Here is a 27,988-nt window from a genome sequence, read left to right as displayed (position 1 = left end):
AAAAGCCAAGCCTCTAACTGTTCCAGGTTAAATGAGACTGAGGAGATGTGACAACTAATTGCAATATGTGATCTGGGATAAAAGACACTGGACCAGAAAAATATATATATTAGTGAGATAACTGGCAAAATTTAAGACTTGTAAAATAGATAATAATATTGTATCAGTGTTAATTTCCAGGTCTGATCATTGTACTGTGTTATGTAAGACACTAACATTTAGGTTATCTGGGTGGAAAGTATTCTGGAATTCTTTGTAATATTTTTGTAACATTCTTATGTCAGAAATTATTTCAAAATAAAAAGTTTAAAAAAAACTTTTAATGAGCTAATGCAAACACACACACACAACCAAGCCTCTGATAAATTCTTGACTTGCCAAAATATCATCTTCCAGATGGAGGAAACAAAATAGAGAACTCTTAATTTGGCCTTAATTCTGAATCAAATGAGCAACCAGCTGGCGATAGAAACCTTCAACGTTGCAGCCTCCCTCACACCAACCTCCTCAGAGAAGACTGGGCAGTAGTTAACCTAGGCCACAAAAATGGAGGAAGGAACTTCCAGAAAATATAAAATTGTGTGTAGCGTTAACAAAAAGAGAGCAGGCAGAACAGAGACTGCCCTTTAGAATACAATAGGTATAGAGAGTGGCAGGCATCTTCCATCTCTTCTCTGAGATAGAAGCACAGGTAGAAAGGCTGAAAGAGCACACACGTCAGCCAGGCAGAGACCCATATCCCTCAGGGAGCTTTTCTAAGCTGAGAACTCTTGCATTGGTTAGACACGGCAACTCCTGTGGCTCCTTGAGATGGGATGGGGTACTTTCTACTCGGGAGTTAGAAAGGACTTGGTAGCACTGGGGGAAATACAACAAGTTACTGGCTGTTGTCAGAGACACGCAGAAGATCAGTGGGTTCCCTGTCGAATCACACAGCCTGGTGAATGAGGACAGCCCAGGTGAGAGGTAAGGAGTGCACATTTGGCTGCCACACCCTCTGTTGCTCACTGCTCCAAATCTGAGCAATGGGGTTGGGGAGGGGGCGGCGCTGCTAGAAAATAGGATACACCAGCCAGGATAAAGCAGGAGAATTCTAATCAGTTAAGGAAAGAACACAAGCGAAAATTAGGTTTGTACCTTGGGCTTTTAGAAGCAGAACTGAGTAAAACAATGGGTATAATCCCAAGGCCAGAAACTCAAACAAGGAATACTACTACTTTGCATGGCATGAATCATGTGCCAGACACTGTTCTAAGTACCTTACATACATTTTTGTATAAAAAAGGATAAATAGAAATGGTCAATAAACATGAGAAAAGATTGTCAATCTCATTAGTAATCTGAGAAACACAAATGAAAACAAGATACAATTTTCCACTCTCAGGTTGATACACACACATATACATTCACCTCCAGGCTCATCAAATGCAGAAGTGGCAAAGGTGTGGAGAAAATGGGCACCCTCATAAGTGACTGGAAGGAGCACAATTTGGTGCTTTTTTGTGGGGCTATGTATTGGCAATATCTACTGGAATATTAAATATGCATACCATTCAACCTAGTAATTCCACTTGATATGTATCCTAGAAAAATGTTCAAAATAGTAAACAGTGAAGTTCATACAAGGATTTCCAAGCCGTTGTTCATAATGATGTCATCAAAAGATGAAAACAACCTAAATGTAAAAGACTAAAGGTCTAATAATCTACTACTAAAGCTATTATTATGTCAAAAATGCTACACAACAGAAGGGTTTATTTCTAGATGTGCAGGTATAGGAGTAAACACACAGGAGAAGCTCTGGAGGGAATCACACTACTCTTTTAACTCTAGAGAGGGACTTCTCCCTCACATTAGAGCTGAGGATAGGAGGCTCTACAAACCCAGGCATGACTACATAATTGCAACTAATGCCAATGACAAAGAAAAAGTCATTCTTTAGATGGGTAAAGAATAAATGAGACTCACAGGAACCCCCACCAGTAGGATTTTTGTTTAATAACAAAATTAACGTGCATTATGAAAAATTCAAGCAAATTAAGAAAGTTCAAAAAGTCTCACAACTAATCCTATTCCCCAAAGGTTAAGCTAATATAAACAAAAATAATGGCAAAAGATTAAAGAAGTACATGTAATCAAAATTAAAATAAGAGGTGCTCAAGCCTATAAAGAGAGTGGTATGAAGATAAAATCAACAATGATCTAAGGCTTGCAAAAAATGCTAAAGACAATCAAAGGGGCTTTTGTGCTATATTTAGGCCCGATAAATTAATAAAGAAGTTAGAATAATGAACAGTGGATTTCTAAATATCCTTAAAGGTAGGTGGGCATTATGGTCTAAATGTGTGTGCCTTCCCCCAAAAAACTTCATGTGTTGCAAACCTAATCATTAATGTGATGATAACAGAAAGTAGGGCCTTATGGGGTGATTACATCATGACAGCAGAGCCCTCATGAATGGGATGGGTGCCCTCATAAAAGAAGCTCCAGAGAGCTGCCCTGCCCTTCTACTGTGTGAGGACAGAGATAAAAGGTGCCATCTATGAATCAGAAAATAGGCCCTAACTAGACACCAAATTTGATGGTGCCTTGATCTTGGATTTCCCAGACTCCAAAAATGTAAGAAATAAATACGTATTTCTATACTACCCAGTTTATAGTATTTTGTGATAGCAGCCTGAATGGATTAAGACAGCAGGAAATCTTCAGGAACCAGTCTCAGATAGGAAGTCATGCCAAGCCAACCATACTTTAATATTCCCTAGGTTTATCTAAATATTTGACAAATATTTAGTGAACACCTACTCTGCGCCAGACACTATGTGCCAAAGCCACAAAGACAAACAAAAAAACAACACACGTGTTCCTATCACTTCAAGATCACAATCCAGGACAGGTGGTGGCTCACACCTGTAATCCCAGAACTTTGGGAGGCCAAGGCAGGTGGATCACTTGAGGCCAGGAGTTTGAGACCAGCCTGGCCAACATGTTGAAACCTCGTCTCTCCTAAAAATACAAAAGATTAGCCAGGTGTGGTGGCACATGCCTGTAATACCAGCTACTCAGAGGCTGAGGCAGGAAAATTGCTTGAACCTGGGAGGCAGAGGTTGTAGTGAGCTGAGATCCTACCACTGCACTCCAGCATGGGCAACAGAGTGAGACTCTGTCTCCAAAACAACAACAACAACAAAAACCCACCACAATCACAATCCAGCAGGCAGACAGACATTAATCAAATAGTCCCACTAATCAATGTATAATTCCTGGCTGAGTTAAGCACTTCATAGGAAAAGTCTCTAAATATATTTGCAAAGAAATGAAGAAGTGAGGTCTAGAGAGAGGATACAGGGAGTCCATGAACTTAGAGAGTGGGAACAAAAAACCTTTTTATTTTCATTAACTTCTAAATTTATTGTTTCCTTCAAATATGAATGCAGGCAACACACCACAGTAGTACTTGTGACTTTGTCACCAGCAGAAATCCATGTAGCATTAATGTATAGGCAGACAGCCCAAAATATCACTTACATAAGTTATCACACCTGCCCAGATATCTTATTTCATGTTTATTGTATCATAAATGTTTTAATACTTTGATAACTATATTTCTATATAATTTTTTTCTTTTGTAACCATGTATTTTATTTTATACATGTAAAAGCATTATTCTGAGAAAGTATCTAAAGGCTTTACCTGATTGCCAAATGTATCCATAGCACAAAAAATGTAATCTCTGAGCTAAATTCTGGTACAAGTAGGTAAATATGTGTCAAGATAAACCATAAAATCAAGGAATTCAGGTCTCAGATAATGAAGGCAACTCAATTCCCTAAGAAACAATTTTGGTCATCCTCCACCCTTCCCTTTAGTTTTGACTCTAGTTGTTTAACAAATACTTGCTGAATGCTTACTCTGCCAGCCACTGTGCTGGGCAATGGGGAAAGTACAGCAAAAAAAAAAAAAAAAAAAAAAAGAAATTTCTATTAATGTGACCCATCCTCATCTTAGTATCTTTACTACCCATCAAAGTGACTGCTGGAAAATCTAAATATATTTGCTCAATGTTGAAAGAAGAATGTCTAAGACCTGAGTAAGTGCCACCAACATATATAAGTCATAAAGTTCAAGCAAAAATTCTCTGGCTATCAAAATTTCCATTTCTTAGAAAATTTCATCAACTCTCTAACATAAAACAATTTTAACTGACCTCTTTCTCTTTTCTCCAACCTTGTAACTCAGGTTGGTTAATTAAATATTTCCTAATTTTCATGAGAAATTGTTCTTCTGAATAATCTAACCAAAGAGAACAAGGACATAAGTGAATATTATTAAATGTAAGACTTCAGCGCATTGATGCGATATCATATGCACCTATTATGAAGTCCACCTAAATAAAAGCACTCACATGACACAAAAATGAAGCTTGCAACTGGCTTCTTGATCCAGTTAGAGGAAAAGACACGCAAACAAAATAATATGAAGCATATAATGTAATTTCCTAGCCATCGGGGGTGGGTGAGCATGGGAGACGGGGAAACAGAAACCACACTGGGGATTTCACTTTCAGACTCTTCACCCATTCATAGTATGTGATATTAAAAAGAAAGTTCACAATATCACTGATCACTGGAGAAATACAAATCAAAACTACAATGAGATACCATCTCATACCAGTCAGAATGGCTATTACTAAAAAGTGAAAAAATAACAGATGCTAGTGAGGTTGTGGAGAAAAGAGAACACAATTTACACTGCAGATGGGAGTGTAAATTAGTTCAACCATTGTGGAAAGCAGTAATGCGATTCCTCAAAGAACTTAAAACAGAACTACCATTCGACCTAGCAATCCCACTGGGTATATACCCAATGGAATATAGATTCTTTTTTTTTTTTTTTTTTTTTTTTTTGAGATGGAGTCGCTCTCAGTCGCCCAGGCTGGAGTGCAGTGGCGCGATCTCGGCTCACTGCAAGCTCCGCCTCCTGGGTTCATGCCATTCTCCTGCCTCAGCCTCCCGAGTAGCTGGGACTACAGGCACCCGCCACCATGCCCAGCTAATTTTTGTATCTTTAGCAGAGACCAGGTTTCACCGTGTTAGCCAGGATGGTCTCGATCTCCTGACCTTGTGATCTGCCCACCTCGGCCTCCCAAAGTGCTGAGATTACAGGCATGAGCCACCGCACCTGGCCAAATTATTTTACCATAAAGACATATACATGCATATGTTCACTGCAGCACTATTCACAATAGCAAAGGCATGGAATCAACCTAAATGCCCATCAATAGCAGGCTGGATAAAGAAAATGTGGTAAATATACACCACGGAATACTATGCAGCCATAAAAAAAGAATAAGATCATGCCCCTTGGGGGAATGCAGATGGAGTTAGGGGTCATTATCCTTAGCAAACTAACACAGGAACAGAAAACCAGATATCCCATGTTCTCACTTATAAGTGGGAGCTAAATGAGAACACATGGACATACTGGAGCCTACTTGACAGTGGAGGGCGGGAGGAGGGAGAGGATCCGGAAAAGTAATTATTGGGTACTAGGCTTAGTACCCGGGTGACAAAATAATCTGTACAACAAAACCCCATGACACAAGTTTACCTACATAACAAACCTGCACATGTACCCCTGAACCTAAAAGTTAAAAAAAATTAAATAAATAAAAAGAAAGCTCAGAAAGGACTGAGGCCTGCATCGTCACACTAGAGCCTAGCAAGCTCACCCCATACCTTCCTAACTATCCATACTCTTTCAATCACTTATTTTAACAAAGAAAGAAAAACGCAAGTGTCAGCCGCAGACTGGTGAGCTGAGGTTAGCATACAGCAGGATTATGAACTGCTAGGCCTGGGATGCATCATAGCAAAGGAGGCTAAAGATTACTTCCTGCTCCTCCAGTCATATCCTGAAAGTTCACACTGACTGCTAAACGAAATCACATTTTCCATACTATTGAAAGCAGTCCCTGCCCTGCACTCTGGTGAACTGGAACAAGGTGACTTGAGCTAAGTGAATCAAGTAATTTAAAAACAGAGCTAGAAATAGAACCCAGGTATCCCAATATCCATCTTCCTCTCCAAAAAGACAATAGTAAGAACTAGCTTTAAATGATCACTTTGCCATGTACAGGCATTTACATATAGGTTGATCCTTACAAAGCACTCTTATGAGGTAGGGGCTATTATTATCACAATTTGCAGGTGAGGAAAACTGCTCAGAGAGACTGTCATTTTCCAATTTGAGACTGCCAATAAGCAGTGGTGTAGGATTTAAACTTGGGCTGTGTGAGTGCACATTCTTAACCACCATAACATTCTGCTTCTAATCCTGAGAGCTCATCTTAACAGTAATCAATCTTACTTTTCCCTTTAAAAACTTTTCACAGCTCACTCTTTCAGATATTAGATGCAGAACATATGCAATGCAATTGCCCATTTATTCCAGGAGTTCTAGAAGGACTAGGGGGTTAGAGCTCGGGCACGGTAGAGAAAGGTGAGAGAAGACACATTTTGTTCAGCCCCAAAGTCCACAAAGACGAAAACAGAAGATATCTTTAAAATGGAGGTGAGCAGAAGGAAGTAACATTGTCTTTTACTAGAGGAGTGGTTTTTCCTTAGCCTCTTCCTTCTTTTCCCTTCATCCACTGCAGTAGCCACAGCAGAGTAACTCTACTTAAAAAGTAAAGGTTGATACCATTCAACTGTGACTTCCTAATAATTCAGCAGCAATTTTTTGTGTGTTGCAGCAAAAATAGCACAGAACTGGAAGCTAAGAGACCTGAATCATCTATCCGAGATCAACCAATTACCAGCCTTTTTTAGGCAGTGTTCCCTCTTCCATAAATAAGGGTATGATATTGACTTACGTGTTGGCTTTCTTCTTCCTGCTCCACAGCTATGAATGGAGCCATAAGAAATTGCCAATATCTGGCTATTTTTGACCTACAAGAGTGGTGATTTCCTAATACACAGACTTACACACAATTGTTGATGCTAAAGTATCTGTTTCTTACCTTCTTAATCTAATTCCACCTAATTCTAGCATCTGCCAACCTTCAAAACTTGTGGCTGTCAAAAGAGATTCAAGTACCAGCTCAAAGTGGAGAAATATTTTATTTAACTAAAGAATCCTTGAAATGTGAAGGAGGACTAATACATCTAAAATAAGGAGGCGATATAAGCAGTTGCAGAAAGACACCACTAATCACAGCTAAGGGGATATATGGAAATGCGGTTTTAAGAGGCTACGCAAGCCCTGAAGCTGTGGATCACTCAGTCCCCCTGGCTTCCTGAGCCATCTTTTCCATAGCAGATGGATATTAAATACTTCAAGTTGGGTGCGTATATGTTGGCAATGATGATGGGCTGGTAGAAATTCTATTCTACTTTCTTTTAGCAAACATGCTTACCAGCAATATGCAATGAGAAAAGGAGAGACAACTTTAGTTATTGGAAACTCGCCAAAGAAACTCTGCTGTCTCTAAAATTTTCCTGAGCTGTGGTATTTATGCAGTTTGAACTAAGGTTTCCATGTCCAATTTAATATGAAAAGTCATCTGTTCCCAAGCCTTAGACAATGGCCACACAAAAGTAAAACAAAAGCTTATGTAGTTGCAACAGTGACCCTATTGTTTGTCAACCCAGATTTAACAGAAAGTGAAAAAATCCAGCAGAATCATTTCAAAGCTTTATCTGACTATCTGACTAGCTAACTTTGTTGTTTTTTAAAGTTATAATTTCATACTATTATAAAAATAGTAGTGTCCTGTGAATCTTTTGCCCTACTTCCCCCCCCATAATCCAATGATACTATCTTTTAAAACTATAACATAGCATCAAAACCAGAATATTGTCACTAGGACAATATTGTTAACTAGACTATACACTTTGTTCAAACTCCATCAGTTTTGACATGAGTTCATCTGTGTGTATGTAGGATTGTACAGAAGTATACACATATACTTTGCTGCAGTTTCTCATAACTACTTTAATATGGTTTCATATAACTAACCACCAAGATCAAAACACAGAACTATTCCATCACCACCAAGGACTTGCTTGTGCTACCCCCTTTATAGTTGCTTCCTACTTCCAATGTCCGTATACCCTGGATATCACCATTCCATTCTCCATTTCTAAAACTGTCACTTCAAAAATGTTACAAAATTAAAGTATATATTTTTTTAGACTGGCCTTTTTCATTTAGCATAATGCTCCTAAGATGCACCCGGTTGTTGTGTACCAATAGTTCATTTCTTTCCATTGCCAAACAGTATTCTATTGCATGGATGTACCAGTTTGTTTAACCATTCACCCATTAAAGGACATCTGTAGTATTTCCAGTTTCAAGCTATTATGAATAAAGCTGCTATGAGGGAGGTTTATGCATACAGGTTTTTGTGCGAACAGTTTTCATTTCTCTGGATTAAATGCCCCAGAGCAACTGCTGTGTCATAGAGTAACAGCAATATTTAGTTTTAGAAACTGCCAAGTGACTTGCCAGCATGGCTGTTTCATTTTACATTCCCGCTAGCAGTGTACAGAAGATCCAGTTTCTCTGCATCCTTGCCAGCATTCAGTATTTTCACTACTTTTAATTTTAGTCATTCTGGAAGGTGATAGTTCATAGTGGTTTTAGATTGCATTTCCCTAATGGCTAATGATATTGAACATCTTTTCCTGTGCTTATTCGCCATATTCTCTTTGGTAAAATGTCTCCTTGTGTCTTTTGCCCTTTTTCTAATTGGACTGTTTCTCTTTAGCTGTTAAGTTTTGAGAGTTCTTATTTATTTATTTATTTATTTAATCCTAGATCTAAAAAAGAACTAGACGTAAATAAGTCCTTTATCGGATATATGTTTTTGCAAATATTTTCTACCATTCTGTAGACTGCCTTTTCATCCTCTTAACAGGGTCTTTCACACACAAAGCAAAAGCATTTAATTTTGATGAAGAAAATTTTATCCATTTTTTATTTTATGGGTTGTGTATGCTTTCCGCATTGCATCTAAAAACTCTTCATCTAGTCCTAGATTCCACACATTCTTCTAAAAGTTTTCAAGTGTTACATTTTACATTTAGATCTATCATCCATTCTGAATTAAATTTTGTATAAGATATGAGGTTTAAGTCAAGGCTTTTTTTTTTTTCCTATGGATGTTTAGTTCTAAAAAGCACCATTTCTCAAAAAAACTATCCTTCCTCCATTGAACTGCTTTTGCACCTCTGTCAAAAATCAATTGGGCATATTTGTGTGAGTCTATTTCTGGGTTCTTTATTCTGTTCCACTGATCTACGTGTCTATCCCTCTGTCAATACCACAGTCTTGATTACTGTCACTAAAAAGAAAGTCTTAAAATAGGGTAGACAGACTACTTCCAATTCATTCTTCTTTTTTAAAATTGTTTTATCTATTTTGGTTTCTGTGCCTTTATATATAAATTTTAGAACAAGCTTGTCTGTATCTATAAGAAATCTTGCTGTGATTCTAATAGGAATTGCATTAAACCTATAATCACTTTGGGGAGAATTGACATCTTTACTATGTTGATTTTTCCAACCCATTAATGTCTCTCCATTTACTTAGATCCTCTTTAGTTTCTTTCAGCAGCAGTTTGTAATTTCCAACACACAGGCCCTCTACATGCTTAATTAGATTTATACCTAGTCACTTCATTTTTGGGGAGACTGACTATCAATGGTGTTACACTTTTGACTTTGATCACCATATGATTATGGCTAATCTACAGAAATATGATTGATTTTGTGCATATGTCTATCTTGTATCCTGTGACCTTGCTGAACTCACCTACTAATTATAGAAGGGGTGTGTGTGTGTGTGTGTGTGTGTGTTCCTCGGGATTTTCTACATAGACAATTGTGTTATCTGAAAGTGGGGGCAGTTGTATACCTTTCTTTCCACTCTGTATGCCTGTTATATTAATTTCTTGCCCTACTGCACTGACTAGGACTTCCAGTCCTCTGCTGAGTAAGAGTGGTGACAGCAAACACCCTCAACTTGTTCCTAGTCTTAGGGGGAAAGCATTCAGTCTTTTACCCTAATTATGATGTTAGCGGTAAACTTGGCATTTCCCCCCTTGGCCAAGTATCAAAGAGGAAGTTTTCTGAACATAAAATTTAAAGGAACATACATCTGAGAGTAAGTAGAAACTGTGCTGCTTTTCTTGACTAGTGTCTACCTCCTTCCCTCATACAACAATGCTTTTTCTCTCAGAGGAAGATGACCTTCTGCCATCATTTATACAGCTCCAGTGCAATGGGCACATGAGTAAGTTCTGGTCAATTCATCCATCCTAGCCTCTGGACCAAGTAGTTAGTCCAATAAAATCCAATTAAAGAACTTTCTTGGAATGATTACATAAAAGCTCTCTTTCCACTAGACTTACAGATCAGGGATCAACAAACTATGTATGGCCCATGACCCAAATCAAGCCAGCCATCTGTTTTTGTAAATAAAGTTTTATTGAAGCAAGGCTATACCTATTCATTTACATATTGTCCATGGCAGCTTTTTAGCCACAGCAGGAAAGTTAGTAGCTGCAACCGCGACCACATGGCCCACAAAGCCTGAAATACTATCTGGCCCATTACAGAAAAAGGTTACTGACCCATGTTTTTAATAATAAGATGTAAGCTTGGAATGAATAGTAAGGAAGCATCTCACCACTCTGAAAAGAACGTGTTGGAAAATGAAGCCAATACAAAAGAGGAAACCAACTCCAAATATTATGTAAGTTCCCAGATTCGGATGAGCCACAGACTATTAGACTCCAGTATTTTTCAGTTATGTAACCCAATAAATCCAGCTTTTCTTCAAGTTTGAATTGAGTTTCCCACATTTGAATTAAAATAATTCAAATTTACTACATAGATAAAATCCATAATGCTTATTGTAGGAAGACAATTCTAATTTCTTCCTCCATTATATGTCCATCGACACCATAAAGACATTCAACATTTCTTTAGACTAGGATATGACTGTGTATTAAAAAAGTATGATTTAATGCTAAAACTAAATTTAACATTTAAAAATGAAATGTTGCAAAATCAACTGATTTGGGATTCATTTAGTTTTTCTTTGTTTTTCAACCAACCATCCTAAGGTATTATTGGACAATGAAAGAACAAAAAGAACAGAAACTAAAATTAACCCCCTCCAAAAAAAAAAAATCCACCAACACCAAATAATCCATCAAAGAACAACTGAGATAGAAGTATAAAACAGGAAATAGTTGCCACTATAACAGCTCCCTGAAATAAGGCAACGACACTAACACCGACTAGAGAAAGAGCTAACTAGAGAAATCCAAAGCTCCCACGGGGACAGATTTAACTAATTAGGGAGATGGTGATTAAAGCTGGAGCTGCTAATTGTCTACTGGACATATATCTCTAGTAATGTCCCCTAGAGGCTTTCAGCAATGGGAGACAAAATTAAGCCTAGTATTACTGTCAATTACACAGACATCATTTGTCTATATTTATCTCTCTCTTTAGGAAACTAAAAAGCACACAGAAGTGTGGTTTTCAGTGCAAGCTATATGTTCCTGTGAGGAAATAATTTTATATCATGTTTAGAAACAAAATTATTTTGTGTTTAAACTTGTTTTCATTTGTACATTCTGGAGCAAGAAGATGTTTCTTTCAACAGCACACTTTCCATCTGCAGAGGCCAGATGTTAATCTACAGGAAAACTGAAGTGGTTAGTAAGAAGACCAATTATACACAGACAGAGAACAAATATCTAAGTGGTGGGGAGAGAGGATGGGGAGACTTAAAATGGAATTAATTGGTGAGGCAGTTTTAGAACTCCAGCTTATTGGAGGCAGGGGGAGAGACAGTAGTGGGTTTGGGTTTTTTTGTTGTTGTAATTTGGCTTTTTTTTGCCCATACCAAGAATAGAATGCCATACAGGATTGTTCTTCCTGGGCACTTCCTCCCCTATGAGTTGAAGAATCATTCAAGGGAGTGAGTGAAAGTACTGTAAAAATGAACTGAGAATTCTTAGAAGGCAATTTGAAATTTTATCTCCATTAAAGATGAAAACCAAATATGTCTAGGATTAGACATGGGTCAAATTCTAGCTTTGCCACTAGGATGGAGACTGCCAACTATTCACAGTATCCTTTCTCCTCTTCTTCTTTGAAGTAATAACATGTCCAGGGTCCTGGCAGGGCCCATGACTGCCTATGTACAGCTTAGGTTTCCCAGCCTGCTTTGCAGGTAGATGTGGCTGTACCATTATGTTTGAGCCAATGGAAGTGACGTGTGCATCTTTTGGGTCCTTCGAAATGCTTTCATCCTCATTTTCTGGCTGGAAAATGGCAATGACTGGAGCAATGTGGGAAGCCATGGGCTGAGGATAGCAGAATGACCCTACTAGGCATGGACTCCTCCCTTCTCGGCTCTAAGAGAGAAATACACTTATCTATCTTACATAAGCCACCGTACTTCAGAGTCTCTCTGTTACAGCAACCTAGCCTGTACCCTACTAATACAGCCATTTACTATCTGTGCTACTTGGGGCAAGTTATTTAACCTCCCTAAGCTTCAGTTTACTTATCTATAAAATGGAATCACAGCACTTATTTCATTAAGTGCTAAGAGAAATAAACAGGTTAAGAGATGTAATGTGCTCAATCCTGTGCCTAACATGTAAAAATGTGCTCAACAAATGGTAGATAATGCTAGCAAAAAGAAAGACCTACTTAGGAAGTTTCTTTCAAAGGCCTTTGACATCAAATAGCTATTGTGCCCATAAAGCCTCAAAGGTAGAAATGTGTATCTGGTTTTGAGGGTTCCTATGGGTAACAACGTATTCAGAGATAATCAGAGCTATCTTATATTTTAGCCCAGGAGAAGAATTAAGATTAAACAATGCTTAATTATAGTTTAGCAAACTGTGCCTAAATCATCAGTTATTTAAGTCTTTAAGAGATCTTGCTCTATATTATTAAATGTCATACAATACTAGCTATTTCTTTATGCCTAGTTGACTACGTCCCATGTTTGTATAAAATATGGCTGAGTAGAAAGGTACATAATCTATGTTGCCAGACCACCTCATCAGGGTAAGCTGAGAAAGAGACACACAAATCAGCTGGCATTATCCAGCTTGACGCAAAGAGTTCTATAGTCAATGGAGCCCATGGCCTACTTCTTCCTTGCACACATTTCCTCCCTTTGGACAGTACCTGTGTAAGTATCAATTATTGGCCCTCTGGCATTGTAGATTCTTTTTCTCTTTTGTTGGTGGCACATGGTTAGACTGTACTCTTACAATTTCTGCAACCTTGAGATTTGCTGAACACTGGAGTTGAGATTCTTGGAACTAAGATAAGACGACTACAATGATTCCAGGGCTCTTATGGATTTTACACGTCACAAGATGCAGAACAACTACAAGATTACATCACCCAGCTGAGGCCAGCATCGCTGAAATGGCAGCAGGGATCATATTACCAGGCTCACCTCCCTCCATCCATCCTGATAATGTCCCGCTGCTTATAAGAGGAGGTAAGTTACTATGGGAGGCTGAACCAGAAGTCAGTGATAAAAGATGGGAGTTCTGGTGTAATTCTATGCAGAAGCCATGCCTTAGGACAGAGAGGCCAAAGCTCAAGAACTACATCTATACAGAAGCAATATCAATATCCACAAACATAAACCTAGGAATAAAAAACCACCTCTGGTACATTGGTTTCAAGAACCCAAGGCTTTAGAACAGCAGCAAAAATCACTGCACTAAGGAAGCAACAAACAACTCAGGGCCTTCATTCTTGCTCTACTTCCCTGAATTGTTACTTACAGGTTCCCGGCCATCCATGGCTTCCATCCAGAGCCTCCGGTCCTCTTCCGACAAAGCTTGCATGGTGATAACCCCTGGCCTGCAGAGAAAGGAGGGACATGGATATGAAACCAGTGCCACATGTAGAGAGATTGGTGAAGGCAAATCTTAAACATCCACTCAAAAGAGTCAGTGGCTGCTAGGGTTAACAACACAAAGAGGGGCAAAACACTCGGCTTTACTAAGCCACCTTCTACTCTCAGAAAGGACAGCCCAAATTCCTCTCAGTCAGCCCATCTCCCTCAGAGAGGCAGAAACACAGAAGACATGATCCTATTTTACAGGTAAGGGACGTAGAGGAGTTAAGTGATGCCTTTAGACGTTGTTCAATTCCTTGAAATCTTATTCATTTCTAGACCTCAAAACGCTTAACAGAGTATTTTACTCACGGTAGAAATGCAATAAATGTTTGTGGAAGTGAATGGAATTACTGGACTCAAGATAAAAAAAGAGGAGAAAATATCCAACCTGGAGGCATGCTTGTCTCCTAATATCTAGTCCACTGCTTCTAAACTGCTTCAGACATGGAGAAGTTTTATGGTGGTCATCATCTTGGTAGTTATGATTAAATGTGCACAGTATTTTTTAAAAATGAATACTTAATCATGTCAGGTGCTAAGTGCTTTACATGCATGAGATCATTTCACTCACTGAAATCTGCTTGCTCTCTAAAACTGAGCGCAAGCCCTCCAGAAGACATGCATACAATATCAAATGGGTTTTGTTCAGTTCCCATCACAAATGGTACTCCACAAGAAAAAGAGACTGCGCCATAAAAACGACCTTGGGAGAAGCGGCTGAAAGCCCTCTATGCCCATTAAAGCAGGAGTTCTTCATTTAGGGTGAAAATAGATCCCAGAGTGTCCCCAAACCACCTCCTCCTCTCCCTCAAATGTATGTGGATTTTTCTGTAGAAACAATTCAAATTGTTGTCAGATTCTCAAAGAGAACTGCAACCCTCAAAAAGTTCAGAATTGCTAGTTAAAACCATCCTCTTTAAAGTTTGAGACAGCCTAAAAAGGAGGAAGAGATCCACTGAGCAAGAACTAAAGTCCAATTCCTGTCTGAGTACACAAACACTGCTAATGATCATACAACAACATAGTATTAAAACCACACAGGCTGAGCAACACCCTGAGCAGCACAAGCCTGGGCCCCATAAGCACCCAAGCCTGGTCATTCTCACCCACCCATCATCTCTGCTTCTGGCTTATAGCTATAGTTCCAACGAATATGCTAAACCTATTTGTGTTTAACATAATTTAAAAGTCACATTTGATTCTTTTCATTAACCATTCCTCGACATCCCCTTAAAAATTTAGAGCCTTGGGCATGTAAATACAGACAGGTTGAGGATACAAGGGGCATGGGGTAGGGGTGTGAATGTGTGAGGGTGTAAATGTGTGTGGGTCGGGAGAGACAGAGGGAAAGCACGCAAACGAGCAAGAGAAGGGAGTGAGAAAACAAGCAAGAGACAGAAAGGGGAGTGGGGGTGTATGTGGGTAGGAGGCGTGGGCAGCTAGATGGGTGGGCGTGTTGATGATGGTGGAACACTGATCCCAAGAGGATGGTCATTCCCATGAAGGTCACACTGGGACTGGCACCATAATACAAAGATGACTCAGAAGATGGAATAACTCTTCTCTCCATGAGCACCTTTCAGGACTCTCCCTCCTCTTCTCAGAAATTCTCATTCTCAGACCCAACCAAGTGCCCACTTCCCACCATCAGCCCATTCAGTGTGCCAGACTCAGTGGGTATCTGCAGACAGCTGACAGTGGTGGCTCCACAGAACTGACCCTGTGGCTTGAGGGCACAATGAACTGATTCCACCCTTCCACCTTTCTCTAAAGACCAAGTACGACGTCTTAATAGCTTTGAAACAAAAAGCCTCTGCAGCTACTGTCTATTGCAGAACTCTCAAGTCCCCGGTTTTGGGTCTTTGAGTGTTGCTGTAGGTGCTGCTCCTGTACCACCTGCTTCAGAATCAGACATTCCCTTAACATGGAGATTCCAGCCCAACCCCACTCTACTCAATCTGAACTGGGCTGTGCCTGGGAACTTGGATTTTAACCAACTCCCCAGGTGATCTTGATGCAGAGTTAAGTTTGAGGCCCACACCCTGGGCTGTCCACTCCATCCCCACTCTTTTCCTTCCTGTTCCCCCTGCCCTAGAGAGCAACGTTACCCTCCTTTCTGCAGTGAGGTCAAGGAGCCAACATGTCTCTAGTTCGTTTCCTGCTAGTGGCTCACCAGCAAACAGTGAGATCACAAGAGCTGTCTACATACCAAGGTCTCAGGGGCTCACATATATTACATCAACTTCATGGCACACAGTGTGAGATTTCCACCCCGAGCCACAGAGGAAGTTCGACAACCTCAGAGGCTGTGAAGGGTGGGCCACTTGGCCTTGGTAACCAGGAAAGTCAACAGGATTTGTTTTCATTCCAAGAAGAAATATCAAAATACAAGTTCTTTTCCACATGTGGTCTTGTTCCCTTTTGCAGGGGAAGTGGGGTAGGGGACGGATTCACATGTCTTGCATGTGAATTTCCAAGAACCAAGATAAAAAGGGTGAACTATCTTTATTCTGGAGTAAAACAATAACTTTCTTTCCATATTTACCTTCCTTATGTCCCTACTAACAACTATCCCTCAAAACAAAATAAAACAAGCAAAACCCTCAACGACCCTCCACTTTCCATGTCAGTTCCTATACAATAACATACTTTGAGACCTTCTCTTACAGGATGTCAATTTAATTCATGTTTGAAATGCATGTGGTTCTTCATAGCAAAAAATGGGCAGGGCAGGGGAGACAGAGAAGAGAGAGATTAAAAGTAGGAGGATAGGCTGGGCGCAGTGACTAACATCAATCCCAGCACTCTGGGAGGCCGAGGTGGGCGGACCACGAGGTCAAGAGATCCAGACAATCCTGGCCAACATAGTGAAACCCTGTCTCTACTAAAAAATACAAAAATTAGCTGGGCGTGGTAGCACACGCCTGTAGTCCCAGCTACTCGGGAGGCTGACGCAGGAAAATCGCTTGAACCCTGGAGGCGGAGGCTGCAGTGAGCCAAGATCATGCCACTGCACTCCAGCCCGGCGACAGAGCGAGACTCCGTCTCAAAATAAAAAAAGAAGGAGGATAATATGGAATGAGGAAGGGAACATATAAAACAATGAAAGAGAAATGGAGTAAATATCAGAGCTCTTTTTACCTCTACAAAGAATTGTGAGCCTATTAGACCCTCTACAATAAAAGAACAGTAATAATTATAACCCAGCAGTATATGCCAGTTGCTGTGCTAAGCACTATATATAAATTAATTCACCCAATCTTCACAGCTACATCATGAGAAAAATATATTCTTATTACTCCCCTTTAGCAGATGAGAAAACCAAGGCTCAGAGAGGTTAAGTATCTTGTCCACAATCACAGAGCTGGCAAGATAATAGAGCCAGGATGTGAACACAGGCATTCCAACCCTTAACTCTTGTGCACAATGCCATGGCAAATGTGATGGCACCGCAGCCCCCAGAGAGCTCACGTTGACCACCCAAGTCCTCTGGTGTCAAAATCAGCCATGCACTTCTGCAAACACCTTAGTGAGCTCCTGCACGGGATTAAATGAGATAGAATGATAAAGAGCTCTGAAAAACCTAAAGTGCTTCATAAATATGAGGGCTTACAACGCTACTCTAGGCAACGAGCTAATCCAAAACAAGAATTCAATAGCGTCCAGAATAACTGGGGCTTACTTTCTATAGAAGTGGTTCTCCATGTTTTATCTGTCTTAAAATACTCAAGAGATGGAAAGGCAATGAGTTTTTAAAAAAAAAAAAAAACACACACACACACAAAAAGTCCTAATCATAAAGAAAAAATATTGAAAAATTGGACTTCACCAAAATGAAGAACTTACACTCATCAAAAGATGAATTTAATTACTTACTTTTATTTAAAAAATTAAAAGTCAAACCAGAGTGAGAGAAGATATCTGTAATATCTATCTCCTGCAAGAATCATATCCAGAATATGTAAAGAATGCCTACAAGTAAGAAAAAATGAACCACCCAATACAATAAATACTTGAATAAGCACTTCATAAAAGAGGACATCCAAATGGCCAATAAGGCTGAGAAATAGAGCCCAAACTGATTACTTATGAGGGAAATGTGATTAAAACCACAATGAGATATAACAAGTACCCTCCTGAATAGAGGGCATTAGAAGGCCACCAATACTGGCAAAAAATGTAGAGTAACTGGGACTCTCATACATTGCTGGTGAGAGAATAAGTTGATGGAACTACTTTGGCAATATCTGCTAGAACTAAACATACACCTGCCCTATGACCTAGCAATTCTACCTCTACATATATACTCAAGAGAAATGAGTGCATATGTCCACCAAAAGATGCATTCAGGAATACCTGCAGTTTTATTTAGAATAGCCAAAAATTGCAAAAACAACAACAAATAAATATCCATTGATAAATGGATAAACTGTTGTATATTTGAACAATGGCATACCATACAACAATTTTTTTTAAAAAAGAGTCAACTACTGCTAAATGCAACAACACGAATGAATCTCAGAGACATAATGATGAGGGAAAGAGACCAGACACAAAAGATTATGTGACTGTGTGACTCCACTTCTATGATGTTCAAATACTTGCAAAACTCATCTATGGCAACAGAAGTCAGAAGAGTGATTTTTTTTTTTTTTTTGAAAAGAGATATGGGCAGTGACTGAGAAGGGGCACAAGGGTATCTCCTGGAGTGACAGAAACATTCTATATCTTCATCTGGGTGGTTACACAGTTGTGTGTGTATAACAAGTTATTAAAATACAGACTTTGGAGTCATGCATTTTACTGTGATTACACCTCAGTAAAAATCGTTTTAAATACCCAAGAGCTATGACTTCTCATCAATAACTTAGGCTCACTAGTTATCCTGATTCTAGTGCTTCCTAGATGTATAACCACGGCAGACTAGCAACTGAACTATTCTGTGCTACTCTTATTACCTATGTTTTAAAGAACAGTAGCATAGAGCAGTTCAATTACTTGTCTCCCAGCGTTACCAGGATTACACCTCAGGGCATGCTGGGAAGGTTATATGAGAAGTGTATGCGGCATTTCAAAGTGTCAGGCACACGATGAATGCTCCAAAAATTAGTTGTAATCACAGGGGCAGGTAGAGGTGGGGTGAGCAGGAACAGGTTGGTAAGTATGGGGTAAGGTTAAAATTACGGCTGCAGAAGGGCAGGTGTGTATAGTTTCAAAGGGAAAAGAAACAACCCACAGGTGCTAATGACATGTGTGATTCCCACTCCCAACACACTCATACACAGCACTGAAATTCATGCCTCTACCACAAAGCACACAGGGCTGAGGGCTGAAGGGACACACCTGCACTGACATAATGGCCATTTCCTTTTTCCTCCTGAGTAACGCAACAAAGTGGCCTACCACTCCCTTTTAAAATTAACATCTGATAACTAATAAGAACAGAGAAGGGGTCTTTGGCAAATTCTAAAAAATCTGCCAAGGAGCTCCCTCCACCCGCCAGATGAGAGAAGGAGCAAATGACTTAAAAATCCTCTGTAGAGCTCAACCCTAAGAATCCACTTAAAATACAGCACTTCCTTTTCACTCTGAATATGTCCTTAGTGCTATATCTGCTTAAGAATCTGGATCTGCTTAAGAATCTGGATCTGCTTAAGAATCATGAATGAGGATCTGGAATTTTCTCTAAGCTGGCACCTCACCTCTCACACTGCAGGAGCCATGGAGAAAACAGCTCTCCATCTATTACAGGGCAAGTTGCTACCCAACACCATATCTCCTCCAACCCTGGCCCCTAAAAACAGCCCATGGAAAGCAGTATATGGTTTAGCAACACATTCAGGATCCTGGGACCACTGGCTATACCAACTCATAGCCTGCTCACCAGCCAAGAGCAAACAGAATCACAACCAGCCCCAATTCCAGGGTTACTCGACAGCTTTCCTACGCTAATCTTATTCCTGAATCTGAGTCAACAATAGTGATCTCAGTGGTTTGGCAATTTACCCACTTCCTATTGGACAAGGAAAAGCTATTACTAACTCCACCCCACTGAAACAAAAACACTCAGAATTTAACAGTACCGTTCTTTCTAAATCAACCTCCAAAGATCTAGAATTTATTCATTCATAAGACTATAAATCTTCTGTTGGCAAGAGTTCATTCCCCAGCTTCCATCCACACTACTGTATATTTAAGGGTCAAATTCAAAGTAGAAGAGCTGAGGCACCCACAGGAACACACAATCTCAAAGCCTGTGTCTGAAACCTGCCCCTTATGCTTATTTAGGAGACAAAGGGGAATGATAAGGAATGGAGCATGAGCTGCCATCCACTTGCAAGAAGGGTTTTGCAAGCGCCAGGGAGGGGAAGTGGTCCTTTGTTTCTAAAGTGCTACTGGGAAAATGAATTCCTAACAGTTCCTGGACAATGCAATGGTTCGGGTTCAGAAGAGCTTCATTTACACAAAGATATGGCCAAAGCCACATACAATAATCTTGGAGAATGACACCTTTTCCATGTCTGTTTATGAGATTACAGACCCAAATGTCTACGGAGACTCGGTAAGTAAGAAAAATTAGGGAAACTGGATACGAAATTCTTTAATCCAAGGAAAATAGACTTGGTCTTATGTTGCTCTTGGTTTTTTCTTTTGCAGTTTTACTTTCAGATAGAAACAAAGAACAAAGAATTATCTCCCCTCTGTGGGAAAAACAACAGTGCAAGTGCAAAGCAAAAAAGCTGTCACTCGTCTTCATGGGGGAGGTGGGCAACAGGGCATGGTGGGGACTGTGGCAGAACAGAGAGCACACACCCCACCTAAAGGAAATATCTGTCATTCAGCTCAACTGGTAGCTGGCATGTGGGAAGGCATGATCAGCAGTTAAAGATTTTTTCAGTTTTAAACTGTTGCCTCAAACACTATTCAAGCCAAACCAAGCATGTCTGTGGACCACCAGTTTGCAACTTCTGTTGTCTGTGTCTTCCTCTGAATCTATCTGAGCTTCACCCTAGGTCATCATTACATGTTATAAAGTCATCCATCTCATGCATTAAGACCAACAATGAAGGATGCCTGTCTATATTCTTGATTCACCTTACAGTCAAACTCAGGAGAGTATCTCCAGGTCATCCACAAAGGAGGAACTTGGGCTACTTCCCTTTTTCTTCCAATACTCAAGGACACAGTGCCATCACTGGAAGGCAATGGTAATCTACTATTTGGAGACAGAACATATGAATCTGCACTACTATGCGTGCTCTGATGTAATAAACCATTGAGGTCCTTCTGCAAGACCTTTGTGCATGGAAAGAATTAATAATATGCCATGATAATCTTGGTGTGGTACAGGTGAGAGACAGAGGAAGTAAGAAACCAGAAGATGCTGCAACTGGCAGCCCCCAAACCACAGGTAGATTTACTGAGTGTTTATTATGTGCTAACCACTGTGCTAAGGACTTTACTTGTATTATCATTCATTCTTCACAATAACTGTATGAAGTAGACACTACCATTATTTCTTTTTTTAAAAGTGAAAAGACTGAGACTCACATAAATTATTTGCATAATGTCACACCACTAGTAAGTGCCAAAGCCTGCACTTGAACCCAGGTGTGCCTGAATCTAAAGCAAAGCCCATGCTTTAATGACAATGTTGTACTGCCCCCCTGTGCATGTAGCATACATGTCCTGGGATCCAGAAAGACCAGCATCTTAAGGAGAAGAAGAAAGGAAGGAAGGAGGCAGGGAGGGAAGGAGAGTTGGAAAGAGGAGGGAGGGAGGAAGCAAGGGTCAACCCTCTAAAAAGGTTTTGGAAGTAGCTTCTAATCAATTATTTAGAAAGGATCTGATCCTCTCAGCACTTTGGGATGCCGAGGCGGGTGGATCACGAGGTCAGGAGATCGAGACCATCCTGGCTAACACGGTGAAACCCCATCTCTACTAAAAATACAAAAAAATTAGCCAGGTGCGGTGGCAGGCGCCTGTAGTCCCAGCTACTTGGGAGGCTGAGGCAGGAGAACGGCATGAACCCGGGGGTCGGAGCTTGCAGTGAGCGGAGATTGCGCCACGGCACTCCAGCCTGGGTGACAGAGCAGGATTCCGTATCAAAAAAAAAAAAAAAAAAAAGGATCTGATCCTAATAAATGAATGAATCATAACCTATTAAAGCCTGCAACCTTGGTATTTTTAGAGGAATGTTCCTAAAATAATTAGGATCATAGCAATAATAATAGTCTAAAAAGTAGGTATCACCAACCACATCAGATAAGCTCTTACATTTTTATGAGAGACTGAAGTCGTAAAACATCGGGAAGCCCAAAGACATCTTTGGCATATTAAATTGCATGGCTCTTAAATGCAACAGATATTGACTGAGTTCCTATTATGTGCCAGTCATCATGCTAGGTATCAGGGACATAGAAGCAAGCAAATGTTAACACACTGCACAAGGACAAGGCATTATTCACTGATGGGATGAGTGAGACTCAAGGAGAATGCAAATACCTGTTACTACTATTGATAACAAACTATGAAAATATAGCTTCTGTTTCATGTATTTTTTTTTTCATTTTTACTATTCTATCTCACAGTCAACAGAAATGTACATAAGTGGAATGTACTGGTTGAACTGTTTCTTCTATCCAGAATTACATAATAGCTCATTTTTGGTTTTGATTTTAAAAAGACAAACTCATTTTATATTTAGAAATTGGTAAATAAACTGGTATATCCAACCAATAAAACTCCATATTTCACCAGGCAGACTAAAGAGTAAAAATAGGGTTGCCTCAATCACCCTCCCAATCAAGTCCATTAACCACCATACCCCATTCTTTGTTAAACCAGAATCAAACAGGCATGCTCTCATTTAATTAAAAGAAAAAAAAAAACTCCATGACAAGTTCAAACTACATGAATTCTAAGATTCCAAGAACTTCTCCACTAACTTATTTTACAGAGCAGCCAAAAAGCAACTCAGAAACTATGGTATCGTCTCCCAACTCAAGTCATGGAAGTCAGAGTCATATAACACCCTCTGAGGAAGGAAAACTCCATTTCCTGCCTGAAATGTCATGGCATTGAGACCAGCACTCTAATCCAACCAGCAGGAAGGCAAAATAAAATATTATTTCAAACAAGGGGTGAGAAGGGGAGGGAGGGGAAGTTTGAAACCAGGAAAAATGGATTCATGTGTTGCAAAAGATAAAGGCACGTTGCACCAGGAGGGAAAAGTAGGACTGCCAGGTTCTCAGCACACATAGGACAGTGAAATCACTCATCTTTTCTGCACCATCCTAAATAAGCCATTCCTAAAGCAAAGGGCCTGGCACTTTAGTTCAAAGAGCCAGGTAAAGGGTAATGTTTAAACAGAGGCCCAACTAACTGAGCATGTTTGTTTTTGCAAGAAAGTGGGTATGAATGATTTGTGATGAAAGGGTGGGAGGAAGGAATTTCTAGAGAATGAATGAGTCATTTAGGATACTCTTCTTCCTTTAAGGAATAATACTCTCATGATTATTTTTTCTACAGAAAACACACACACACACACACACACTCTTCTGTCAATGTATACAAGGTGTATATAGGACAGCTGATTTTCAACTGGACCTTCTAATAGTTACTAATACATACACAAAACTGCCATCTAGAGGTTGAATGTTGAAACAAAGTCTGTTACATAAGATGATCCTTTTTGGAAAACACATAATCTCAGTCACACAATTTCACAAAAACACACAAATGCATACACACACACCTCTTACCAAGCTAGAAGAAACAATATTATTTTAATTTAAAATTAATACAGTTTCTTCTTGAGGCCATAAATTGGAAAGAGAGGGCATAAAACTTTATCTTTATTTGAAGCATGTATCAATAACAGGTTATCACATACACAGTTTGAAAATGGAATCTTACCCTAGCAGGCCCTTTGCACATATAACCTGAATGCACCTGTATTTCCTCTCAGCTTATAGATAACTTGAAAACTCATGACACTACAGGAAAAGGAGCACCATTAAGACAAAAAGCAGGCTCACAGGAATATCCACCAAAGCTAAGGTTCACCATCACAACAATAAAGTCCCAGGTTTTAGGGTATAGAAAAAAATTCAACAGCCATGTTTTCAGACATAGGACTCCATCAGAGGGGAATATTAGTGTGTTCCACCTTCAGAAAAAATCCTGCAATGTAGTGATAATTCACCCCATCTTACAGATGTGGTTAAACCACTTACCCAGAGTCACACAGCTAGTAAGGAACAGATCCCAAATTCAAATTTAGGAATGCTCTTATCTTTTTTACCTGCATCATGCAGCCTGCCATACAAACATATTTGAAATGAGGGTGCTGAGGGTTCCAGTAGATTCTTCAGATCTTTCAAAAATCTTTCTGGCCTCCACTATTCTGACTTTCACCAATCTTCAATGATTTCCTGGGTCTCTTCCCTAACAGTACACAAATGCAGGTTACGTGGGCATCTGCTACAATTTTAGTTTAAATAGCAACTAACTTGATTAAGCTCCTCTAGTCTCTTACACAATAGTTTACCATGGCCTCAAAGAAAATAATTAATCCATGTCAAAATTATGTCACCATAAAAAATAAAATTGAACAGCCATATGCACATATTACTGTATTAAAAGCTGCATAAAATGTTTTTCTGCCTCTGGAAGCAAATCACCTGAGACAGATATTTAGAATTGAACAGGTATATAAAACATACCTAATTAAACACCTAACCAACCAATACAAAGAAAAGCTTATTACTGTGCAAATGCAGGTTACCTGGGAAGAAGAAGAATAGAGTTGACAGTGGATGTGAAATGCTAGGTTGGGACTAGATCAGAGGAGAGCTACTGCCCTTTACCTATTCATGGAAAGCTTGCACAACAAGGACTTTGGAATTGGTATGAAAGAAAATCAGATGAGGTCTGTTAAGAAAGTCCTATAGATTTGTAAACTTTATATCTCCACTGCCAGTAGTCTCTAGCATGTAGTAATGCTCAATAAAATAAGGAAGGAAGGAGGGAGGGAATGAATTCAGCGTATTCCAGTCATGCCATCATCCCCTGTAAGAATGGAAGGGTAAAGTCCTCTTGTTTGTTACTTTCCCCCCAGTATTCTGGCCCTCCAGGTTTGCTGGAACACTCAACATCCTGGTGTTTATACCTTCGCTGCTTGAATATATATGAGCATTCCAAACTCAAAGGTAAGCTCCATGAAGACAAGTTTATTCTTGCCTTATCCCTTATTACAACTCCAGCACTAAATATCCTTGCCATCTCTAAGAAGCTATCCTTGCTGCCCACCTCTAGAGAGTACCAATGCTGGGAAAGGGGCACTTAACACACAGCATTTTCAAATGTATGGACGTTGGTGAGAGTCAGCTAACCCCAGAAAAAAGTAATCATTTCCCTTCCCCAGTGTAAACACTGCCCCTCAAGAGACTTTATTGATTCAGGGAATCAGAAAAAGTTTTATTATTTTTCACATGGTTTACTAGGCCCTCCTGGAAAACACTTGAGAGAAAATATCCACGTGTCACTTACATCTGTGAGAAATTTCTTAAAAATAAACAAATCCAGGGATGCTGGCAAATGACTAGTACCATGATTCTTTAGCCTAAACAAATATTTTCCCTATATTTGCTCATGAATTTCCTTAAGACACTGCATGACGGAGTTAATTATTCAAAGTGACAGAACACAGACATGAGCAAGTACTACCGATTCACATCCTGCTACCACTAATGGCTGCTTTGAAATCATGTCCCATTTTTTAACCCAGAAATTTTACACTAAATCCTCTCAAAGAGTTGACACATTTTGTAATGATCAATCTAGTCTTTATTCAATTAACCAATATAAATTATAAACCTTCAAATGCTTGGTGCTATGGCAAAGTAATACAAAAGCACCCAAGAATGCTGCTTCATTAAAGAATAAAAAAAGTGATTTTTATTTTATTTTACTGAGATGGAGTCTCCCTCTGTCACCCAGGCTGGAGTGTGGTGGCGTGATCTCAGCTCACTGCAACCTCCATCTCCTGGGTTCAAGCAAATTCTTCTGCCTCAGCCTCCTGAATAGCTGGAATTACAGGTGCCCACCACCATGCTCGGCTAATTTTTTTCCATATTTTTAGTAAAGACAGGGTCTTGCCATGTTGGCCAGGCTGGTCTTGAACTCCTGAGCTCAAATGATCCACTTGCCTCGGCCTCCCAAAATGCTGGGATTACAGGAATGAGTCATCACGCTAGGCCAAAAAAGGGTGATTTTTAAAAAGCTAATGAAAGCTTAGGCTATCATCATGTAAAAAAATAAAAGAAAAGAAAGGAAGAAGGTAATTTATGTGAATGGGCTGCTTTGTGAAGTGGGGTTCCTCGGCAATGGGATTGTTCAAGCAGTAGGTGTTGAGTTATCCATTTAAAGGCTGCTGGGTGCATGAGTGCTGCTTTACTGAGAAAGGCCCTCCCTATTCAACACTGTGTTCGTTTCCTGGGGCTGCCGTAACAAAGTGCCACAAACTGGCTGGCTTAATCAACAGAAATTTATTGCTTCACAGGTCTAGAGGCTAAAAGTTCAAGATCAAGGGTTCCTCCTGAGGTCTGTGAGGAAGAATCTGCTCCATGCCTCTCCTCTAGCTTCTGGTGCTCTGCTGCCAACCTTTGGTGTTCATTGGCTTGTAGGTGCAACACCTCGACTTCTGCCTTCATGTTAACACGGTATCTTCTCGTGTACATGTCCATCTCTGGGTCCAAATTTCCCCTTTTTACAAGGACAATGGTAGTATCGCATTAAGGCCCACCCTAATGACCTCATTTTAACTTGATTATCTCTGTCAAGTAATCTCCAAATAAGGCAACATTTTCAGATACTAGGGATTAGGACTTCAGCATATGATTTTGGCAGGGACACAATTTAATCTATAACTAGTATCTGCTAGGAAATTTTTAAAAATTATCCTTTGGAGCATGTTGTGGCCATACCACACAACTACTACAAGTTACATTTATTTAAAGCCGTATCATATTATTAATGCTAAAGTCTTTAAACTGAATTTCAAAAGAAATCAGAAGGAACCTTCAAAGAATCATTATATTGATTGGACTGACATGATACCTTGATCCAAGCAAGTTTTCGGTTTGAGATTGAAGAAATACAAAGAATTTCTACTAACTTTAGCTTTTCGATGTTAGGAACAATGAAATCTTTTTGAGGGAAAGCAGAGATATGAAGAGCTAATATTAGTCTGTGAAACATTTGCTCCATGTAATCCTAGGGTCCTCAGTAGTTCAGGTTTGAACATCCCCGCCCCCCAAAACTAGTTCTGAAAAAAAGGAAGGCACTAGAGAAAAGAAATTAGAGGAGATGTGGCCTCTGAAATCATGTGGAAGCCAATACAAAAGGGTGTGGACACAGAGATGAGAGTATAGGTCTACTTTTTAGATATCAAAGGTAAAACAACTTAGATATATAAGAATTAAAAGTAGATTTCTAGAAATGTATTTGGTTTTAAAAAGGATCCTCGGCCGGGCACGGTGGCTCACACCTGTAATCCCAGCACTTTGGGAGGCCGAGGCAGGCGGATCACCTGAGGTCAGGAGATTGATACCAGCCTGGCCAACATGGTGAAACCCCGTCTCTACTACAAATAGAAAAATTAGCCAGACGGGGTGGTGCACGCCTGTGGTCCCAGCTACTCAGGAGGATGAGGTAGGAGAATCGCTTGAACCTGGGAGGCAGATGGTGCAGTGAGCCAAGATCACACCACTGCACTCCAGCCTGGGTGACAGAGCAAGACTCTGTCTCAAAAATAAAATAAATAAAATAAAATAAAATAAAATGGATCCTTGACACATAAAGTTCAAGAACCATAGATCTAAATCCCATTGACCTGGATTAACACTTAATTTGATTTTCAGTTCATTCATTGGTCAAAGAACGGCAACAGTTTTCTGTAGGACTTACGTGTCTGGGATTTGAGGATTAACAAACTGACAGCAATGTATTGTGATACAATGAAAACAAT

The 27,988-nt window shown here is 39.7% G+C and overlaps 1 protein-coding gene across 14 annotated transcripts in view; it reads right to left on the bottom strand.

Annotated features, from left to right (window-relative positions):
- ARHGAP26 (Rho GTPase activating protein 26) overlaps positions 1-27,988 on the bottom strand; it is a 460,401-nt gene that overhangs the window by 283,115 nt on the left and 149,298 nt on the right. For all 14 annotated transcript variants that reach the window (XM_034960692.3, XM_034960694.3, XM_014345105.5 and 11 more), the window contains exon 11: positions 13,838-13,916. In XM_034960692.3, the coding sequence (XP_034816583.1) occupies positions 13,838-13,916 (79 nt within the window). The remainder of the gene's footprint in view (positions 1-13,837; positions 13,917-27,988) is intronic.

The sequence above is a fragment of the Pan paniscus genome, chromosome 4, assembly GCF_029289425.2.
Source record: "Pan paniscus chromosome 4, NHGRI_mPanPan1-v2.0_pri, whole genome shotgun sequence".
In the NCBI taxonomy this organism is placed as follows: domain Eukaryota; kingdom Metazoa; phylum Chordata; class Mammalia; order Primates; family Hominidae; genus Pan; species Pan paniscus.
This window is presented reverse-complemented; position numbering and strand designations above follow the sequence as displayed.